Source organism: Heterodontus francisci, chromosome 12, assembly GCF_036365525.1.
Source record: "Heterodontus francisci isolate sHetFra1 chromosome 12, sHetFra1.hap1, whole genome shotgun sequence".
Lineage (NCBI taxonomy): Eukaryota > Metazoa > Chordata > Chondrichthyes > Heterodontiformes > Heterodontidae > Heterodontus > Heterodontus francisci.
Genome location: NC_090382.1, coordinates 27,273,447 through 27,295,303, shown reverse-complemented (window position 1 = coordinate 27,295,303; position 21,857 = coordinate 27,273,447). Strand labels below are relative to the sequence as shown.

At 42.6% G+C, this 21,857-nt stretch overlaps 1 protein-coding gene across 6 annotated transcripts in view; it reads left to right on the top strand.

Annotated features, from left to right (window-relative positions):
• Positions 1–21,857, top strand: part of LOC137375789 (sodium-dependent phosphate transport protein 2A-like) — a 102,154-nt gene that overhangs the window by 36,223 nt on the left and 44,074 nt on the right. For all 6 annotated transcript variants that reach the window (XM_068043243.1, XM_068043240.1, XM_068043239.1 and 3 more), the window contains 3 exons: positions 12,373–12,540; positions 14,142–14,258; positions 19,139–19,263. In XM_068043243.1, coding sequence (XP_067899344.1) covers positions 12,373–12,540; positions 14,142–14,258; positions 19,139–19,263 — 410 coding nt within the window. The remainder of the gene's footprint in view (positions 1–12,372; positions 12,541–14,141; positions 14,259–19,138; positions 19,264–21,857) is intronic.

The following is a 21,857-nucleotide window of genomic DNA, read 5'->3' as shown; positions in this document are numbered from 1 at the left end:
TCAGGTACCATTTCTTGTCAAAGTGCTACAGTGGGAAAGTCCATCATAACCAGACAGCATGCAGGAGTAGAGGAAACAGTAATGCTCCAGGTTGTGGTAAATCCCCAGGTTGCAGAATTGCATCAGATCAAGGGCATAGTAGATCTAAAGTTAGTTCAGGAGCCTGGAAGTCCTTGAATGCACATATGATAGATATGGAAACAGAAGTTGATGTTATTGAGCAGAAAGATCAAGAGTTGTACTCAGTCAGAGAACTAGACAAACAGCACATGGAAGATGAGAGTAAAAGGGATGAAGATATAAATCCAGTGCCCACGGTAAAAATGCAAGTCAGAGATTCACAACTTACTTTCATCGTTTATACAGCTGTAGCTATGTCTATTATTTCGGAAGAAGAGTACATGAAGTCCCTAAGTCACTTTCCACAAAGCTGGTGTGAAATTGACTAATGATTCTAACAGTATTCCTGTGTTAGGTGAAGTTAGTGTTTGGTTGGAATACGATGATGCATGCTATTATTTGCCATTGGTAGTAGTAGTAGGGAACAAAGTCTCCCTGATGGGAAGGAATTGGCTTAAGAAAATACAGCTAAACTGTGCCAAGTTATTTACAGTAGAGATCAGTAAGAGTACTTCTGACATTAAGGAAGTGCTAAGGGAGCGCAAAGTGGTCTTTGAGCAAGGAGGAACAAAAGATAAAATTGGGCATCACAAGGCCAAAGGCAAGATAAAGGACAATGTAGAACTGACATTTTGAAAAGCTAGGCCAGTGCACACTTAAAAGCAGTAATTAAACAGCTGTATAGATTAGAAAAAGACAGGGGCAATTAAAAAAGTGAAGACCAGTGAATTGGCCGCACCCATTGTGATAGTTCAAAATGTGGACAGACTTGTTCAGATTTGTAAAGATTATAAACAAATGGTAAATAAGGTAATTGAAAATGATAATTACTCACTGCCTACTCATGATGTTTTGTTTTCTAATTTAGTAAATGGGAAGGTGTTTAGTAAGATAGATCCAATAAATGCATATTTGTGATTAGAATTAACTGACAAGTGCAAGGAATTGCTTACCATTCATACACACAATAGGATGCACTAGTATGAAAGGTGTCTACTGCTCCCGCAGTGTACCAGAGCATCATGTATCAGTTACTAAGTGGGATGAAAGGAGTGTGCTGTTTCTTCAATGACATTTTAATTAGCAGGAAGACAGAGCAAGAGCACATTGTAAGGCTGAACAAAGTCCTAGATTGACTTCAAGAGTATGGCATAAAAGCTAAAAAGCACAAGTGTTACTTCATGGTGTCAGGTGTAACATATTTGGGTCACAAGATAGATAGTGAGGATATCCACCCAATGCAGGAGAAGTTTGAGGGAATTTTGAAAGCAAAGAGACCAGTGAACAAAGAACTTAGAACATTCATAGAAATTGTTGTGTATTGTTCAAAGTTCATCCTCAAATTAGTTAATGCATTGACTCCATTGTATCAACTGCTCAAAGATGGAATCAATTGGGAGTGGTCTGTGGAATGCCAGAAAGCAGTTGAAGAAGTGAAGAAAGTACTGACTGGTGATGCTGTTTTGACCCATTATGATCCCAAGAAAAAATTAGTTTTAGTGTGCGATGCCTCAACACAGGAGATAGGTGTGGTGTTATCTCACATAATGGATGATGATGTGGAGAAGCCTGTAGCATATGCTTCACATACTTTAATGAAGTCAGAGCAAAATTACTCACAAGTTGAGAAAGAGGCATTAGCGAGCATATATGGTGTTACATAAATACCTGTACGGTAGGAAGTTCAATTTGTCAACTGAACTCCAGGCCCTTACGATCATATTTCGTTCAAAGATGGGGGTACCATCTCTAGCGTAGGCACAGCTTCAGAGTTGGCATTGATTTTGATGGTCCATCAGTACAATATTAAATACTGTAAGTCCGCAGACCATGCAAATCGGGGTGTTCTTTTGAGATTTCCTGTGAAGACTGATTCATTTTAATTCAATGAGTTACCAGTGAATTACTTTGCATACACAAATGACATGCCAGTGTCTGCCAGAGAAATCAGTGAAGAAACTTGTAAGGATGTGGTGATCAGTAAAGTACTTAATTATGTCATGAATGGCTGGACTAAATAGTGTGATGATAAGAAATTGCAGGAGTATTTCACATGTAGAAATGAACTGAGTGTAGATCAAGGCTGTCTCATATGGGGTTTAACAGTCATTATTCCACCTAAGTTTAGAGATTGTTAGAGAAACTTCATAAAGAGCACACAGGGATAGTCCATATGAAAGCAGTAGCAAGAAGCCATTTTTGGTATCCAAAGGTAGATCGAGATATTGAAGAGTTGGTGAAAAGTTGCAAAGTGTGTCTCAGAAGTGTGTCCTACAAGAGGTGGCTAATGAGGTAGTAGATGCTAATTTTTCAAAAGTTGCTAGATTCTGGAAAGTTTTCATCAGGCTGGAAAGTAGCAGATATAACCCCTCTATTCAAGAAGTGGGGCAAGGCAGAAAACAGGTAACTATAGGCCAGTTAGCTTGATGTCTGTCATGGGAAGGTGTTAGAATTGATCATTAAGGAGGTTATAGCTGGGCACTTAGAAACTCAAGGTAATCGGGAATTGTCAGCATGGTTTTGTGAAAGGGAAGTTATATTTAACCAATTTGTTGGAGTTCTTTAAAAGCGTAACATGTGCTGTGAATAAAGGGGAGCCTGTTGACGCATTATACTTGGACTTCCAGAAGGCATTTGACAAGGTGCCACATAAAAGGTTATTGTGCAAAGGAGGCGCTCATGATGCAAAGAGCAACATATTAGAATGGATAGAAGATCGGCTAGTTGGCAGAAAACAGAGAGTATGCATAAGTGGTCCTTTTCTGAGTGGCAAGATGCGATGAATGGAGTCCCGTAGGGGTCTGTTCTGGGGCTTCAACTTGTTACAATTTATATTAATGAGTTACATGAGGGGAGCAATGGCATGGTACCTAAATTTGCAGATTACACAAAACTAGGTAGGAAAGTATATTGTGAAGAGGACATAAGGAGCTTCAGACCTAAATAGACAGGTTGAGTGAGTGGGCAAAAATCTGGCAGATGGAGCATAATGTGGGAAAATGTGAAGTTGTTCACGTTGGCAGGAAGAATAAAAAAGCAGAGTATTTCTTAAATGGAGAATGACTGCAGAATTCTGGGGTGCAGTGGGATCTAGATATTCTTGTGCATGAGTCACAAAAAGTTAGTATGCGGATACAGCAAGTAATAAAGAAAGATAATGGAATGCTATCCTTTATTACGAGAAGAATTGAAAATAAAAGTAAGGATATTATGCTTCAGTTATACAGGGCATTGGTGAGACCACATCTTAAATACTGTATGCAGTTTTGACATCCTTATTTAAGGAAGAATGTAAATGCGTTGGAGGTGGTTCAGAGGAGGTTTACTAGATTGATACCTGGAATGAGCGGGTTGTCTTATGTGGAAAGGTTGGACAGACTGGGCTTCTTTTCACTGCAGTTTAGAAGAGCCAGGGGAGACTGGATTGAAGTTTATAAGATCCTGAACGGTCTTGAAAGGGTGGATGTGGAGGGGATGTTTCCTCTTGTGGGTGAGTCTAGAACTAGGGGACACTGTTTTAAAATTAGGGGTCGCCCATTTAGGAGAGAGATGAGTAGAAATTTCTTCTCTCAGAGGGTTGTGCAACTTTGGAACTCTTTGCCTCAGAAGGTGGTGGAGGTGGGGTCATCGAATATTTTTCAGGCAGAAGTAGATAAAATCTTGTTCGGCAAGGGAATCAAAGGTTATCGGGGTAGATGGGAGTGTGGAATTCAAGACACAAACAGATCAGCCATGATCTTATTGAATGGCGGAGCAGGCTAGAGGGGCCAAATGGCCGACTTATGCTCCAAATTCGTACTTTTGTATGTTAGAATGAGAAATGATCCAACCAAGGTTCCTATCATTCCATGGTCAAACACAAGAAAACTGTGTGAACTAGTACATCAACCTCTTTGAAGTGGAAGGTAGAGTATTTTGTTTTGATTGATAGCTATAACAGATGGATAAATGTTGAGTCTGTGCCCAGTATGACAAGTGTCAAAGCTATTGAGGTATTCAGAAGTTGGTTTGCAATTTATGGGTTGCCAAAGGTGTTGGTGTCAAATAATGGTTCATAGTTTATGTCAGAAGAGTTTGAAATATTTCTGAATAGTAATGGAGTCAAACACACTCTAATTCCACCATATGACCCAGCATCGAATGGTGCTGCAGAAAGAAGTGTACAAATTGTGAAGAGGTCTTTGCAGAAGTATTTGCTAGCTGATAAGCTAGGCAGTAATTTCCATGTTTCTCCAACACAGGCTAGACAATTTTCTGTTCTTTTACAGAATAACCCCACAGTCTACAACAAGTTTCTCACCTTACGAGTGAGTGTTTAAACACGCTCCTAAAACAAGGTTTATTTTGTGTAGTATAAGGTTGTAAAGGTTTAATACCAAAGAGAGTGAGAGAAACACCCCTCACTGTACAAGCGATGATGTAACAGTCACCTGAGATAGGCTTGAGAAGAAGAAGGTATAGCAGCACGAAGGATGCTAGCCTTAGGTGGCTTGTGGAGAGTGAATATAGTAACTGTAAATAATAGAGTTGTTAATTAACCTTTACCAGAGTCTAAAACTTTCTCTAGAACACCCTACAATGCTACAAATACAAACCAACTAAACCCAACATTGCAACAACAGTGAAAGCGACCAGAAGAATTTGAAGATCTCCTTACCTTTGGAAGAAACACCAGGTGAACAACAAATAAATTTAAAGATAAATACTGGCCGGGTACGGTAAGAAAACTATTTACCTGCAGAAGAGGCTGTGAAGAGCTCGGCAGCTGTGGTGAGTCAAATACAGACTGCATCACAGAAGAAAAGTGTGGTGGCCTGCAAGTAGAATCCAACAATACCAATAGTCGGGGATTACTTTAATTTTCTTAAGGCATCATGCTTGGGGGAAAAAATGGGGAAAAACGTAATCCTTCACTAGGGCTGAACGCAAGGGTGAAGAGCAGGAAACCCCCAAAAAGCTCGGGAACTCCTGAAGACCATGGGAAACCCCCCCCAAAACAGCAGGGACTCCTCCATTAAGGCAAGTAAGCATGAAAAAAACAAACAAGCAGAATTTCTTAAATAAAGGGAAACACTCTACAAAGTCTATTAAGAAAGCAATATGGAGCTAAAATTGGGAATGCCTGCGAGTTTCCAGAATCAAGAGGGACCCAATCAGATACAAAATTGGTTATCATGGAGAAAAAAGGTTCCTAAGGTGAAGAATTGCTTTGCAACTCTATACAAAATCTGAAGTGGAACAAGTGAACATTCTCCTGTATTCAGTAGGTGTGGTTGCGGATGACGTAATTCTGTGACAAGGGATCAACGAGGCTACCAATAAATTCAAAGAGATACTCCAAACCTTTGGTAAATAGTTAAATCTTCATATCAATAAAATCTTGGCAAGAGCCAAATTTAATAAGTGGGCACAGATGATTGGCAAATCTGTAGACTCCTATATTAATGGCCTGTATAGATTAGTTGAAGGTTGCAAATACAACAAATTAAAGGCAGGACTAATCTGAGACAGGATAGTCGTCGGCAAAGCGGATGAATCCTTGTCAGACCTGTTGCAATCCAAGGAAGACCTTACACTGGAAAAGACCATTCAAATTGTAAGACAGGTGAAGTTCGCAAACAGAATAGGGACATCCTACGAGCAGAAGACAAGCCTTGGATGAGAAGGAGTCCAATGTCCGTCCAACTGATTAAACCAAAGCCAGGGAAACACTTTGAGGAACTGAAAAAACATACAGGTGAGAAGGTGCATGATATAGGAAAACCGTGTCAACGTTGTGGAGCCAAGAAGACCCCACAGGCAATAGCAGTGCCCAGCAAGTAATTATGGAAAAACTGGACACTATGGGAAGATGTGCCACAGCAAAATGTCTTTGCTTAAAGGTACAAAGCAGAATACCTTCACGCAAACGGCATTGAATTAAGTACAGCAATATCCACAAGAGAAAGAACCAGGAGAGGTCTTCGGAGAAATCAGTAATCCAGACCAAGATTTCTGGTCAGCAGACATCTACGTGAATGGACACCTCACGAATTTTAAGCTATGCACAGGGGCAAGCATCACAGCATTGTCTGACCAAGAGCCTTGGGAAGAGACATTACCTACAACTGACAGATATACAGTTGCATGGTCCAGGAGGGACACAACTGCGAGTAAAAGGCGAACTCCAAGCAACTCTTCAGCAAAGAGGCAGACAACTGGTATGTCTTACACAAGCAAGAATTTTCTTTTCTGAGCAGGAATGCATGCTTACAACTGCAGTTGATTGAAAAGGTAGCCGAAGTCAAGCAAACAAAGGTAAACAATTCCTTCCAATCGTCAGCCGATGCGCTATCAAGGGCAACCATAGATCATCCATCACAGGAAGACGTGAATTTCGTATGTGACATAGAGTCATACTCACAACGCACAGCACAAAGTTGGCCAGCAAGCACACAGAAGTTGCGAGAAATATGACAAGCACAGAAGAATGATGCAGAGTGCATTCGCATTAGATAATATTGTCAACATGTGTGGCCACAAGAAAGTCCAGGAGGGAGAACAATGAAGACGTTCCATGAGTATAGGCAATACTTTACCATAATTGCTGACTTATTAGTTTACAATGACATAATTGTTACTCCTACTTCAATGAGATCCGATACCTTGTATCGATTATTACACCAAGGCCATTTGTGTATAACCAAGTGCAGAGCGGGGAACAATCTTCGGTATGGTGGCCTGGGGTATCTAAGAATATCAAGACCATGATCAACAACTGTCAGACATGTGTGATACAGAGGTCAGGACAGCATGAACTGCTGTTGACTACCCAATGTCCAACTAGACCTTGGCAAAGGCTTGGCATGGATTTATTTATGCTTGATGGGAAGTCATATATCATCATTATTGACTACATTTCATGTGGATAGAAGTCCGATGATTACATTCTACGACCACCGAGGTAGTTATCAGAATCCTTATGGACATCTTCATGACACATGGCATTCCGGATGAAATATTATCAGACAACAAACAACAGTTTGCGAACAAATGTTTTACCCAGTTTGCCATGAAGATGGGCTTTCAGCATCTTACAAGCTCACCAAGGTATTCACAGATCAATGGCGAGGCAGAACAACGCATGAGAACCACAAAATCTTTACTCAGGAAAAATGAAGATCTTCCTATCTCACTCCTAGTTTATTGTTCGATGCCACTGCTGTGTGGATTATCACCAGCAGAATTACTAATGGGAAGGAAGTTAAGAACACAGCTTCCAGTATTGCTTCAACAATTAATTCCTGGATTGAAGACGCAAGACTACGAGAAAGTTCAAGAAAGAGAAAATTCCTACAGAAGGAAAGAAACCCGGAATTGCAATAGGAGATTTTGAGTGAGAAGCTTACCCAAGTTAAGCAATGGTCAAGAAGTTTACATCCATGACCTGGAACGAGAAGGTACAATAATCATGAGGACTATCAGCGATCTTATGTCATACGAATGAATGAAAGGAACATACGAAGGAATTGGGGAATAAAATTCCAATTCCTCAAAAGCAACAGTCAGTAATCCATTTGAAAGATGCAAATGAAGATGAACAAACTCAAACCGAATGAAATACTACAGCCTGTAGAAATGAGAAACCAAGACAGCAACCCAGACTTCCTATGAAGACTACTGATCATCCCAGACAGATTACAACCAGATCACGGAGAGTTGCCAAACCTCCGATAAGACTGAATCTATAAAATCAGAGACCTGGGGGAGAGAGAGTAGTAGAGAAGACATAAATATATATATGTTTGGAAAAATTTTGAATGAAGACATGGTGGGGAGATGTAGTATAAGGTTGTAAAGGATTAATACTGAAGACATGAGAGAGACCCCTCCCACTGTACGAATAATGATGTAACAGTCACCTGAGATAGGCTTGAGAAGAAGAAGGTATGGCAGCATAGAGTCATAGAGTTATACAGCACAGAAACAGGCCCTTTGGCCCACCGTGTCCATGACAGCCATCAAGTCTGTCTATTCTAATCCCATTTTCCAGCACTTGGCCCGTAGCCTTGTATGCTATGGCATTTCAAGTGCTCATTTAAATATTTCTTAAAAATTGTGAGGGTTCCTGCCTCTACCACCCCTTCAGGCACTGTATTCCAGATTCCAACCACCCTCTGGGTAAAAAAAAAATCCTCAAATCCCTTCTAAACCTTCTGCCCTTTACCTTAAATCTATGCCCCTAGTTATTAACACCTCCACTAAGGGAAAAAGTTTCTTCCTATTTACCCTATCTGTGTGCCTCATAATTTTGTGTCCACCAATCATTTCCACCTTCAGCCTTCTCTGCTCTAAGGAAAACAACCCTAGCTATGCAGTCTCTCTTCATAGCTAAAATGCTCCAGCCCAGGCAACATCCTGGTGAATCTCCTCTGCACCCTCTCCAGTGCAATCACATCCTTCCTATTGTATGGCAACCAGAACTGTACACAGTATTCCAGCTGTGGCCTAACTAGCATTTTATACAGCTCCATCATAACCTCCCTGCTCTTATATTCTCTGCCTCGGCTAATAAAGGCAAGTATCCCATATGCCTTCCTAACCACCTTATCTACCTGTGCTGCTGCCTTCAGTGTTCTATGGACAAGTACACCAAGATCCCTCTGATCCTCTGTACTTTCTAGGGTCCTACCATCTGTTGTATATTCCCTTGCCTTGTTAGTCCTCCCAAAATGCATCACCTCACACGTCTCAGGATTAAATTCCATTTGCCACTGCTCTGCCCATTTTACCAGTCCATCTATATCATCCTGTAATCTAAGGCTATCCACCTCACTATTTACGACACCACCAATTTTTGTGTCATCTGCAAACTTACTGATCATACCTCCTATATTCACATCTAAATTATTAATGTACACTACAAACAGCAAGGGTCCCAGCACCGATCCCTGCGGTACACCACTGGTCACAGGCTTCCAATCGCAAAAACAACCCTCGACCATCACCCTCTGCCTCCTGCCACGAAGGCAATTTTGGATCCAATTTGCCAAATTGCCCTGGACCCCATGGGATCTTACCTTCTTGACCAATCTCCCTTCATCAGAACTGTTCACTGGCCTGAAACATTAATTCTGCTTCCCTCTCCACAGCTGCTGCCAGACCTGCTGAGTATTTCCAGCATTTAGTGTTTTTCATGCCCCTCTTCACTCACCTAATTACTTTTTTAATTACCCCCCCTACACTTGCTATACTACTTTAGGGCCTCCACTGTATTCAGCCTTCTGAATCTGCCATAAGCCTCCTTTATTTCCCTTATCTAATCCTCTATATCCCTTGACATCCAGGGTTCCCTTGACTTGTTGGTCCTACCCTTCACCTTTCTGGGACCATGTTGGCCCTGAACTCTCACTATTTCCTTTTTGAATGACTCCCACTTGTCCCAAGTAGCTGCTTCCAGTCCACTTTGGCCAGATCCTGTTTTATCATATTGAAATCGGCCTTCCCCCAATTCAGTACCTTTATTTCCGGTCCATCTTTGTCCTTTTCCATAACTGCCTTAAATCTTAAAGTTTGGTGACTATCCCTGAAATGCTCCCCCACTGACAATTCTACCACTTTTCCAGCTTCATTCTCTAAGATTAGGTCCAGTACCGCCCCTTCTCTTGTAGGACTTTCTACTTGCTGCCTCAAAAAGCTCTCCTGGATGCACTTTAAGAGTTCCGCCCCCTCTAAGCCTTTTTTACTAGGACTATCCCAGTTAATATTGGGGAAGTTGAAATCCCCTACTATTATTACCCTACTATTTTTACACCTCTCTGAGATTTGCCTACATATCTGTCCCTCTATCTCTCCCTGACTGTTTGGAGGCCTGTAGTACACTCCCAGCAAAGTGATTGCCCCCTTTTTGTTTTTAAGTTTATTTATTTAGAGATGCAGCACTGAAACAGGCCCTTCAGCCCATTCTGTGCCAACCAACAACCAAACGTTTATACTAATCCTGCATTAATCCCATATTCCCTACCACATCCCCACCATTTTCCTACCACCTACCTACACTAGGGGCAATTTACAATGGCCAATTTACCTATCAACCTGCAAGTCTTTGGCTGTGGGAGGAAACTGGAGCATCTGGCAGAAACCCACACGGTCACAGATGGAACTTGCAAACTCCACACAGGTAGTACCCAGAACTGAACGTGGGTTGCTGGAATTGTGAGGCTGCGGTGCTAACCACTGCGCCACTCAAGTTCTACCCATATGGCCTCATTTGAGGAACCTTCTAAGATATCATCCCTCCTCACTGCAGTAATTGACTCCTTGGCAATGTCACTTCCTTTTTTACACGCCCACATCCCCCCCCTTCACCACTCCCCCCCCCGCCCGTCACACCTGAAGATTTTATACCCTGGAATATTAAGCTGCCAGTTCTGCCCTTCCCTCAACCATGTGATAGCAATAATATCATATTCCCACGTGTTAATCAATGCCCTCAATTCATCTGCCTTACTTATAAGACTCCTTGCGTTAAAATAGATGCAATCCAGCCTTGCATTATTCACTTGTGCCTTAACAGGTCTATATTTGCTCTACCTTCCAGACTGACTTAGTTTCTCTTCTATGTTTAGCTGTGCATCACCCCTTACTGTACCTCCACTTTGTATCCCACCCCCCTGCCAAATTAGTTTAACCCCACCCAACAGCACTGGGAAACCTCCCTGCAAGGATGTTGGTCCCATTCCGGTTCAGGTGTAACCTGTCAGATTTGTACCGGTCCCACCTTCGCCAAAAACAGACTCAGTGATGCAGGAAACTAAAGCCCTCCCTCCTGCACCATCTCTTTAGCCATGCATTCATCTGCTCTATCCTCCTATTCTTATACTCACGAGTACTTGGCACTGGGAGTAATCCAGAGATTACAACCTTTGAGGTCCTGCTTTTTAATCTGCTACCTAGCTCCCTAAATTCTTGTTGTAGGACCTCATCCCTCTTCCTAGCTATGTTGTTGGTACCTATTTCAACCATGACCTCTGATTGTTTACCTTCCCCCTTCAGAATGTCCTGCAGCTGCTCCGTGACATCCTTGACCCTTGCACCAGGGAGTCAACATACCATCTTGGAGTCATGTTTGCGGCCACAGAAATGCCTATCTGTGCCCCTTGCGATAGAATCTCCTATCACTATAACATGAAGGATGCTAGCTTAGGTGGCTTGCAGAGTGTATATAGTAACAGAAAATAATAGAGTTGTTAGTTAACCTTTACCAGATTCTAAGACTTTCTCTAGAATGCCCTACAATGCTACTATTACAAGCACAACTAAACCCAACTGTTTGCTTAAGCCTGATGTCAATGGCCAAATAAGGGAAAAGCAAAACAGAGTGAAGTTGAGTCATGATACTCGAGGTATCAAACTTCGAGAGTTCAGTGTTGGTCAAAAGGCCATGTGAAAAACCACCAAGGTGATAAGGAGAAATATGTGTTTCGGAAATCTGACAAAGGGAGAGCATGAGAAACCTCCTATAGTCCAAGTTCCTACACTCCCAAGTGAAAGTCAGAAAGAAAGTGCAGGTCGCAAAGAAACTCGAAGCTTGCCGGTGTCACAGAATCCACCAGTAGACAAAGTGAGTCAATGTCTTTGATTAAGACTAATCGATCAATTTCACAGCCCCACCCATTAAGTGGAGTTGGTAGTCAAAGTTGACGTTTAGGGTTGTCATAGTCTGAGATCTTGAGAGAGCAGAGACAAGCTAATCAAAATAGAAGAAGAAACCCAGACAGAAAAAGAAAGAAGCCATATAGGTTAATTGTAAGCATGTAGGAAGGAAGAAGAAATAAGTTGTTCTTTTCATTATTTCTTGTTGAATGATGATATTTTGATTGAAGACATACTGATAGTTTAGTGTTTCAGCACACTGTGTGCTGAGATGCAGAAATAGCACTATGATTCAAGCACACTGACAAAAGGGACTGACTCAGCATTGACTGACTTGGCCTGCCCTCTGCATCAGATTGCAAGATTTCCAGGCCCACTCCTGATCTGGTCTTCTGTGTGTGTCTATATGTGTGAACTAAAACATCTTTAGTTAGACAATGGTGGGACTACCTGTGCCATTCAGCAGTTGTAGTCACAGAATGGGAAATGGGTCATTTGATTGACAAGAGTTGGGGATGGCATCGCTCAGTAAGTCCTCCATCTTTCATCAGTGCAGGAAACACTTGCCATAATTGTGAATGATTTCTTGATCCTCCAACATTTATGCCTCAATTCCAGGTAACCATTTGTTTGTGAACTCCACCATGTCCGATCTAGTGGTGGGCCTGATCCTACTGGCGGGCTCCCTGGTGGTTCTCTGCACGTGCCTGGTACTGATTGTCAAGCTGCTGAATGGTATGCTGAGAGGACAGGTTGCTAAAGCCATCAAAAAAGTCATTAACACTGGTAAGTTGCTGATGGTGGTTAAGGAATTGAGTTCCCTGGTGTGATTATTGGAGCCTTCAATGGATTTTTTTGTGCCAGGTGACCAGTTAATATAAATAGTCAAGCATTGCCATTTCTTCTGAGCAGAAGTTTAGCAAGCCTAATTTAAAGTGGAATAAAAACAGGAAACACACAGCAGATCAGGCAGCACATGTGGAGAGAGGAAAGTAGAGTTGACATTTCAGATTGATAACCCTTCGTCCAAACAGATAACAAAGTTCTGAAGCATTAACTCTACCATCCACTCTCCACCGATGCTGACTGACCTACTGAGTGTTTCCAGCAGTTTCTGCTTTTATTTCAGATTTCCAGCATCTGCGATACTTTGCTCTTTGCCTAATCAGAACTGAGCTGAGAATATCGCAGTTTAGCATCTTAACAAACAGATCATGCACCTCTTCGTCATGAACTGTTCACCGATCCAAACATCCCATAACAATCTTCACAGGTAAGGCTCAGAAGCCAAGGAACAAGGCCAATTTAAACAATACTCAGGTGTCAATCCTCATTACCAGGAGATTAAGAAAATTGTAGCAGTGGGACAGAAACGTCCTACAGCTTTTTCTGATATTGGCGAAGAATGTTTTTATATCTCTTCTGTGCTTGTCTCCCACTAAGAGCTAACATTATTAATGAATGAGGAGTGTGACCTGTGAAGTTGCTTTGCCAAATGAAAAGGGTGGCTGTTTGCATCAAGCTGAACTTCAATCATTAGGGACAAAAGATCATACATGTGAGCAAGAATTGCTCCGGCCATTACATATAGAGTCATTGTAATCATATTTAAAAGAACAGAATATCCCTCCATTTAACAACCAGAGCAATTCAGCCCATTCACTCCAATTGTCCCAACCCCATCCACCCAACACTTGGTAGTCAATAAGGCCACATGCATAGGACCTCAAGAAATCCAGGTTCTCACACTGCCATTCTGGTGTCAAATTAATAGTAACTGAGCAGAAATGTGTGAAATAGCCTGAAAATGTGTCACGTCAATTCACTACCTAACTTCGTCACTGGGTCCAAATCCTGGAACTTCCTACCGAACAGTGCTGTGGGATGCCTATCACCATAAGGAGTGCAGCGGTTCAAGAAGTAGACCCACCACACCTTCTCAAAGGCAACTAAGGATGGGCAATAAATGCCAAACCTGCTAACAGCATTGACGTCCCAAAGCATGATGGAAATAAATGCTATTGTGGGAAGACTATCACCTTAGGGTTTACAGCAGTTCAAGAAGAAGGCTCATCATCACCTTCTCAAGGGCAACTAGGGAGAGACAATAAATGCTGGCTTTGCCAGTGACATCTACATCCCGCGAACTAAAAATGAAAAACATATTCTGCATAGCTGATTTACAATAGAAGATAACTGGCCTGGTTATGAGGAAATTTCCAGTTATTATCAGTGGAAAACAATTAGTTATTGAGACTCGACGCTGTCTGAGGAGCCTCCAGGTATTGACAGGCATTGCAATAAGCTGAGGTAATTCAGGAAAGTCTGATATTCTGAATGATTGTAGATAGAACCTATTTCATGCCATCTCCTCTGTTTGATTTCAGATTTCCCATATCCATTTGGTTGGTTGGCTGGGTATCTTGCCATGGTGGTGGGAGCTGGCATTACTTTTGTTGTCCAAAGCAGCTCAGTGTTTACTTCTGCCATCACTCCCCTCATCGGTAAGTTCACCAGCAGCTAGTCAAGGTGGCATTCTGGTAGCCAATCGATAAACAGTAGTAAGGATCATAGAATTACAGCACAGAGGAGGTCATTGGGCCCATCGTGCCTGTGCCAGCTTTTTGACCGAGATATTCACACTCACTGCGATTTTCTTCCTTTTCAATTATATATCCAATTCCCTTTTGAAAGTTACTATTGAATCTGCTTCCACAACCCTTTCAGGTAGTGAGTTCCAGATCATAACAACTCGCTGAGTAAAAACAATTTCCCCTCATCTTCCCCCAATTCTTTTGCCAACTATCTTACATCGGTGTCCTCTGGTTATCAACCCTCCTGTAGAAGCAATTTCTCCTTATTTACTCTCTTCAAATTCTTCAGAATTCTGAACAGGTCTATAAATCTCCCATTAACCCTGGTACAATTTTAAAGAGGGTGAAGGAACAGAGAGACCTAGGGGCTTGTTAGGGTTCACATACACAAATCTTTGAAGGTGGCAGGAAATGCTCTAAGGAGAGAAATCCCAGCTTCTCTAGTCTCTCCACGTAACTATTTCTTCATCACTTGTATCATTCTGGTGAATCTCATCTTCATCCACTCCAAGGCCTTGACATTCTTCCTGACCAGAATTTGATGCACTACTGTAGTTGATGCTCAACTAATGATTTATAGCAATTCAGCATAACTTCCATACTTTAGTATTCTATAGGGTGAATTTTCTCGACCCCATAGAGGCAGATTTGGAGGAGGGAGTTCCAAGAAAGTGAAGGAAAACCCTTTTGGGATGGTGCCCCGACATAGTCCCACCTTTGGGTGAGCTTCCTAGGGATGGGCTGCCACCGGAGTCGGCAACTCCCTCAATGGAGACAGGCAGGCAATCAAGGTAATTAGGCCACAATTAAGGACCATTTTCAGAGAGTGATACAAGGTTGCATGGGCCTCCCGCCCATTTCTTTGTCGGGAGCCTAGCAGTCCTTTGGAGGCGGCCTCTCGGCAGGAGGTTGGAGGGCTATCAGGGTCTTGTTCAAATGCCAGTATCAGAGAGAGGCAGGCTCAAAGGGGGTGCAATTGTGGCCAAACGCATTCTTGTAGAGGGGTTCTTCCTCCACACTGTGGGCACTCACAGTTCTGGGCCTTGTTTTCGATTACTCGTTCTGAACCCTTTTGTGAGTGCCTCCACTCAGCTGGAGGGACCGGCTGAATGGGAGACTTTGCAGCTGAAACTCGATCGCCGTCACTCGCTCCTGCCCCACTAGCCACTCTCCCCCCTTGGCAACTCGCTCCAGCCCTCGACGCTTCCCACCCTCAGTCGCTCGCTCCAGACCTCGCTGCTCCCTCCCACTCCCCTGACCGATTATTCCCCGCTCCTTACCACCCGGTTCTCCAGCTGCTCGCTCCCGCTTCCTCACTCCCCTTGCCACCCTGCTGTCCGGCCACTTGCTCCCCACCCCCACCTCGTCGCTAGCACTAGGCCACGCCGCATCCGTCCTCTCGGCCTCTAGCTCCTACGTCGCCCAGTCACTCCTTGTGGCCCGCCTTGCTTCTTCGGGTGACGCGTGGAGAATGATAAAACATGGGAGTGACTGGCCTAGAGGAGGGAAGCGGTGCGGCCTATAACTAGTGGCTGGAAGGGGCGGGGGAATGGGAAATGAACGGCTGGAGATCAGGGTGGTGCGAAGCGAGGAGTGGGGAACAATCAGGCAGGGGAGTGAGGGGGAGCAGCGAGGTCTGGAATGAGCGGCTGAGGGGGGGATGTGGCCAATGGGGAGGAGGGAGGAAGGAGAGAAAGCGAGTTGCCGAAGGGGGCCAGGGGGTCGGAGCTAGTAGTTGCATTCGGGTGATATCAGTCCTGGTCAGTCATATAAAATGTGGATAATGAATTGGCAGCACATTTTATACTCTGCTCCACTTTCTTCTCCATCAATCGGGGTGCCAATTCACTATCTCCCAAAAGTATCAGAACGTGGAAATTCAATCATTGAATTCCTTTTGTATTTAATAGGATTACTGGAATATTAAATGGCTCTGAGGATTACAGTTAGTATCCTATACCACATACTAGTATATTACTGGGCTTCCATCCAACTTAATGTAAGGTTAGTTTGCTAGAACGATCTAGCCATAAGCGTTTCCTGGGATAAACTGAGCAGTGCCATCTTTAATCCTGGCAGCTGCCTGACCGTCGCAGACACTAACGTTCCAGTGGAAGAGGCTTCATTTGCGCATGTGCAAGTACTGTGCCACCTAGTGGTTGCATTGTCAGCAAATGCAGCCTTCTTGTAAATCTCCTCTGTGCTCTCTACACAGCAAATATGTCTGCCTGTCATGTGGTGACTAGAACTGTACGCAATACTCCAACTGTGTCCTAACTAGTGTTTTGTACAGTTCCAACATTACATCCCTGCTTTTGAATTCTATACCTTGGCCAATAAAGGAAAACATTCCACATGCCTTCTTCACCACTTTATCTAATTGTCCTGCTACCTTTAGCGACCTGTGGACATGCACTCCAAGGTCTCTCAATTCCTCTACCCCTCTCAATATCCTCCCATTTGTTGTGTATTTCCTTGCTTTGTTTGCCCTCCCCAATTGCATTATCTCACACTTCTCTGGATTGAATTCCATTTGCCACTTTTCCACCCGCTCAACCAAACCATTGACATCATTCTGGAGTCTACAGCTATCCTCTTCACTATCAACCACACAGCCAATTTTTGTGTCATCTGCAAATTTCCCAATCATGCCTCGCATATTTAAGTCCAAATCATTACTATATACCACAACCAGCAAGGGACCCAACACTGAGCCCTGTGGAATGCCACTGGTAACCGTGTTCTGTTTGCAAAAACATCCGTCGGCCATTACCCTTTGTTTCCTGTCACTGAGTCAATTTTGGATCCAACTTGCCACATTCCTCTGTATCCCATGGACATTTTATTATTTTGACCAGTCTGCCATGTGGGACCTTGTCAAATGCCTTACTAAAATCCATATTGACTACATCCACTGCACTACCCTCATCAATCCTCCTTGTTACTTCCTCAAAAAAATCATTTAAGTTGGTAAGACACAAACTTCCCTTAACAAATCCATGCTGACTAACCCTGATTAATCCATGCTTTTCTAAGTGATAGTTTATCCTCTCTCTCAGAATTGATTCTAATAATTTGCCCACCACCGAGGTCAGACTGACCGGCCTATAATTATTTGGCCTATCCCTCGCACCCTTTTTAAACAATGGTACAATTTTCGCAGACTTCCAATCGTCTGGTGCCTCGCCTGTATCTAGTGAGGGTTTGAAAATTAACCTCAGAGCATCCGTTATTTCCTCCATGGCTTCCTTTAACAGCCTGGGATAAAATCCATCCAGCCCTGGTAATTTATCCATTTTCAAGGATGCCAGATCCTCCAGTACTTCCTCTCTCATTATGCTTATCGTATCTAATATTTCACACTTTTCTTTAACTACAATGTCTGCATCATCCCTCTCCTTTGTGAAGAGAAAGACAAAGTATTAATTAAGAACCCTGCCTACATCTTCTGCATCCACGCATAAGTTACCTTGTACATTTCTGATACACCCTACCCTTTCTTTAGTTATCCTCTTGCCCTTAATGTACTGATAATACATCTTTGGGTTTTACTTGATTTTACATGCCAATATTTTTCATGTCATCTCTTTGCTTTCCTAATTTCCTTTTTTACTTCACCCCTGCACTTTCTGTGCTCCTTTCGGTTTCTAAAATATTAAGTTTTTGTTCTGTCATAAGCTTTCTTTTTCTGCTTTATCTTACTCTGTGTGCTTCTAGATAAACCAGAGGCTCTAAATTTGGCAGTTCCACCCTTTTTCTTTGTGAGGACATGTCAACGCTGTGCCTGTAGAATCTCGCTTTTGAATGCCTCCCACTAGTTTGCCACTGATTTTCCTTCCAGTAGCAGTATCCAGTCCACTTTTGCCAGATCACCCCTCAGCTTTTCCAAAATAATGCTAAATCTAACTGTATTAATGTCACTATCTTCAAAAGGTTCACCCACTGTTACTTCATCCACTTGCCCAGTTTCATTTCTGAAGACTAAATCTAGAATTGCTCCCCCTCCTATTGGGCTTGTTACGTGCTGGCTAAAAATGTTCTCTTGAATGCAGTTCAAGAATTTTGTGCCCTCAGTGCCCTTCACACAATTTGTAACCCAGTTGATATTGGGGTAGTTGAAATCCCCAACTATTTTTGCACTCAGAAATTTGCCAACATATTTGTTCTTTTATCTCCCTCTCACTATTTAGGGGTCTATAGTACACTCCTAGTAATGTGGCTGCCTATTTTTTTTATTTCTGAGCTCAGAATTTTTTTTATTTCTGAGCTTATTTCGGCTCCTTGCTACAGCATTCTGAGGCTCTAGGCCATGAAAAGGACAGAACATTTTTAAATTTGCAGGCTTGGGAGATGATTCGATCTTCCTGAGAATGATTCCACACTGTTGCAGACCTTTAAAATTTAAATCCCCTTCCTCGTACACCAAAGCAATCCTGGACTCCAGGAAGGCATGGCATTTCCTTGTATACAGCATGAGCTTCAGTTTGGCAAATTATTCTGCATTCCCCATCACTTGCAACGGAGGATCCTGGAGTTGTTAGGTGGAAATCAGTCCGTTGCTAGAATGGTTCCCAGAGCAAATCTTCTGCCTGGCCTACTGGAGTTTCACTGGACAATCAATATAACTCCTGTGGCAAATCCTGACCTCAGATCTTAAATTACTGAGCACCAAGGCTTCTTGGCTTGAATACTTTAAATACCTGATCAGCTAATAGTTGCTGTCTGTACCGGTTGATCAGTTAGGTTGTGTTGAATTGGGCCTAACTGCGGTGTTGTTTCTTGTTGCCTAGGTATTGGGGTGATCAGCATTGAACGTGCCTACCCTTTGACCTTGGGATCTAATATCGGCACCACCACCACTGCAGTCTTGGCAGCTTTGGCCAGCCCTGGTGATATGTTACCAAGTGCTTTCCAGGTAAAACCAAACCTTTCTCAATAAGTTCTAGCTGTTTGTATTTGATAATGAATATAAATGTGGAAATACATAAAGGACTACCTGAAGTTTACATTTTTCATTCAATTTTCCCTCCCTTTTTCCCTCCTTCTTTCCTGGAGTGCTTACCCTGGACTGGGGCATGGCTGCACAGAGCACTGGCAGCCCTCTGGCACCTAATCCAAGTGCCCATCTCCGCATGTACAACTCGCCAGTGCTCTTTGCAGGTATTTAACCTGTTACAACTGACCGCTCCAGTCAAAGCCCCCAATCAAAGCATACAATTCTGATTGTGGTGGGAGAAACACACTATTAATTCGATCCCGTATCTCCACAGATCACCGAACATATCATTTTTAAACTTTCCAAATTAAAGAAAGACCCAGCCAAATTGTACCGTCTATTAACCCCCGAAAGAAGCTAACCAAACCAGGTGTCTTTAAATCAACAAATTAACAGTTTAAATCGAAAAACTAAATTCTTAAACACTACTAAGATATAAACAACATTTAAAAAAGAAAATAATAGAGTTCTCGCAAATTTATGCTCCTGCCGGATGTGAATCAGTCCAAGGTTGCTTGAAGTTCTCACAACCGTTCGATGGAAAAAAAGATTCTTAACAGTAGAACAGTCCATAGTTTAATCCAGAAGTTGAAATTGTTGCTTTCCTTCTCCAGCGATGAATTTCTACAATTGACAACTTGCAAACACTTTTTAATGAATCAATTTGGCTTTAGGATTTTTGATGGATAAAAAGTCTAACTTCCCTTCCTTCAGTTGAAATTCTCAGAGATCTCTGTTTTGACTTGAATTTTTAGAATTTTGAAAGAGAATAATAAATAAACAGACTAAATTCTCTTCATTCAGTTGAAATGGTCTGTTTCTCCTTTCAGGTGCTAACACACAGCGGTCTGTCTGTCCTCAATTAGTACAAGCTGTTGTCACTATAAGGCAGTTCAAAATTAAATTGTAACCAACGTATCTCTTAAGATTCAGTCTAAGCAGCTATATCCAAGGTAACGAGAATGCACTCTTTGAATCGCAGTCTCCGAATGGCTGTATCCCAGGGCAATGAAAATGCATTCTTTGACTCAGCTTCTGGAGCCTGCTGCCTTAAAGCAGTGCAGCTCCTTTTCCCAGCCTTAAAGGGACACCACATTCTTCCCGAAAAAAAACTACAGGATCATAACAAACCATGGAGGCCCATTGCACCATGTTCCAACACACTCAATTTCCAGCAGAAGCCAATAGCAAATAGCCAATAGAGCAGAAAGCCCAGTTAATTTAGATGCTCCCTGCATAAAGAGTTCTGAGGCCAATTTGAGTTCCTTTCTTTTTCATTGGCTCTGGCAGCTAACGCAGACCAGACTGAGGGCCAAATGTGAGACCTTCAGTACCTCACTCATTTTGCTGATGTCGTCTTGCATCTGCAAACTGATCAATTATAAAGGATCAGTTGATGTAAAACATTGCAGAGTTGAATGAAAAAAGCAAGCCGTTGAGCCCAGTGAAGAGAAGCATGGGGGGTGTCCTTGAAAAATGTTTGATCGATGGAGCAAATGTTATCCAGCTGATTTTCTCAGGAACATTAACTTTTATTGTCTTTGGGTCTGTTCACATGAAACTGTGAAACTTGGGCAACAAGCCACCCTATCATAATAAAAACAAGAAATGCTGGAACCACTCAGCAGGTCTGGCAGCATCTGTGAAAAGAGAAGCAGAGTTAACGTTTCGGGTCAGTGACCCTTCTTCAGCTGTGGCCCAGTCAGTAACACTCTTGCCTCTAGGACAGAAGGCTGTGGATTCAGCCCCACTCTAGAAACTAAACACAATGCAGGTTGATACTTCAGTGCAGCAGTCAGGCGGTGCTGCATGCTGGAGGGACCTTCTCTCAGATGAGATATTCAATCAAAGCCCTGTCTTCTTTTTAAAATTAGATATAGAAATTCTGCCAGCATCCTGGCCAACATTTATCTCTCAACTAACACCATTAAAACAGAACATCTTGTCCTTTAACTCACTGGGGATGGTGGGACCTTGATCTGCACAAAATGGTGGAATGGGAGGACAGGTGCCAGATGAAGTTCAATGCGGAGAAATGTGAAGTGATACATTTTGGTAGGAATAACATGGAGAGACAATATAAATAAAGGGTACAATTCTAAAGGGGGTGCAGGAGCAGAGGGACCTGGGTGTATATGTACAGAAGTCATTGAAGATGGCAGGACAGGTTGAGAGTGCAACTAATAAAGCATACGGATAAAGTATCCGAGGCTTTATTGCTTATGTTGAACTTGTATAAGCCACTAGTTCGGCCTCAGCTGGAGTACTGCATCCAGCTCTGGGCACAGCGCTTTAGGAAGAATGTAAAGGCGTTAGAGAGGGTGCAGGAAAATTTAATGAGATTGATTCCAGGTATGAGGAACTTCAGCTATGAAGATAGATTGGAGAAGTTGGGACTGTTTTCCTTGGAGGAGACGGCTGAGAAGAGATTTAATAAAAGTATTCAAAATCATGAGGGGTCTGGACAGAGTAGATAGAGAGAAACTGTTCCCACTTTTGAAAGGATCGAGAAC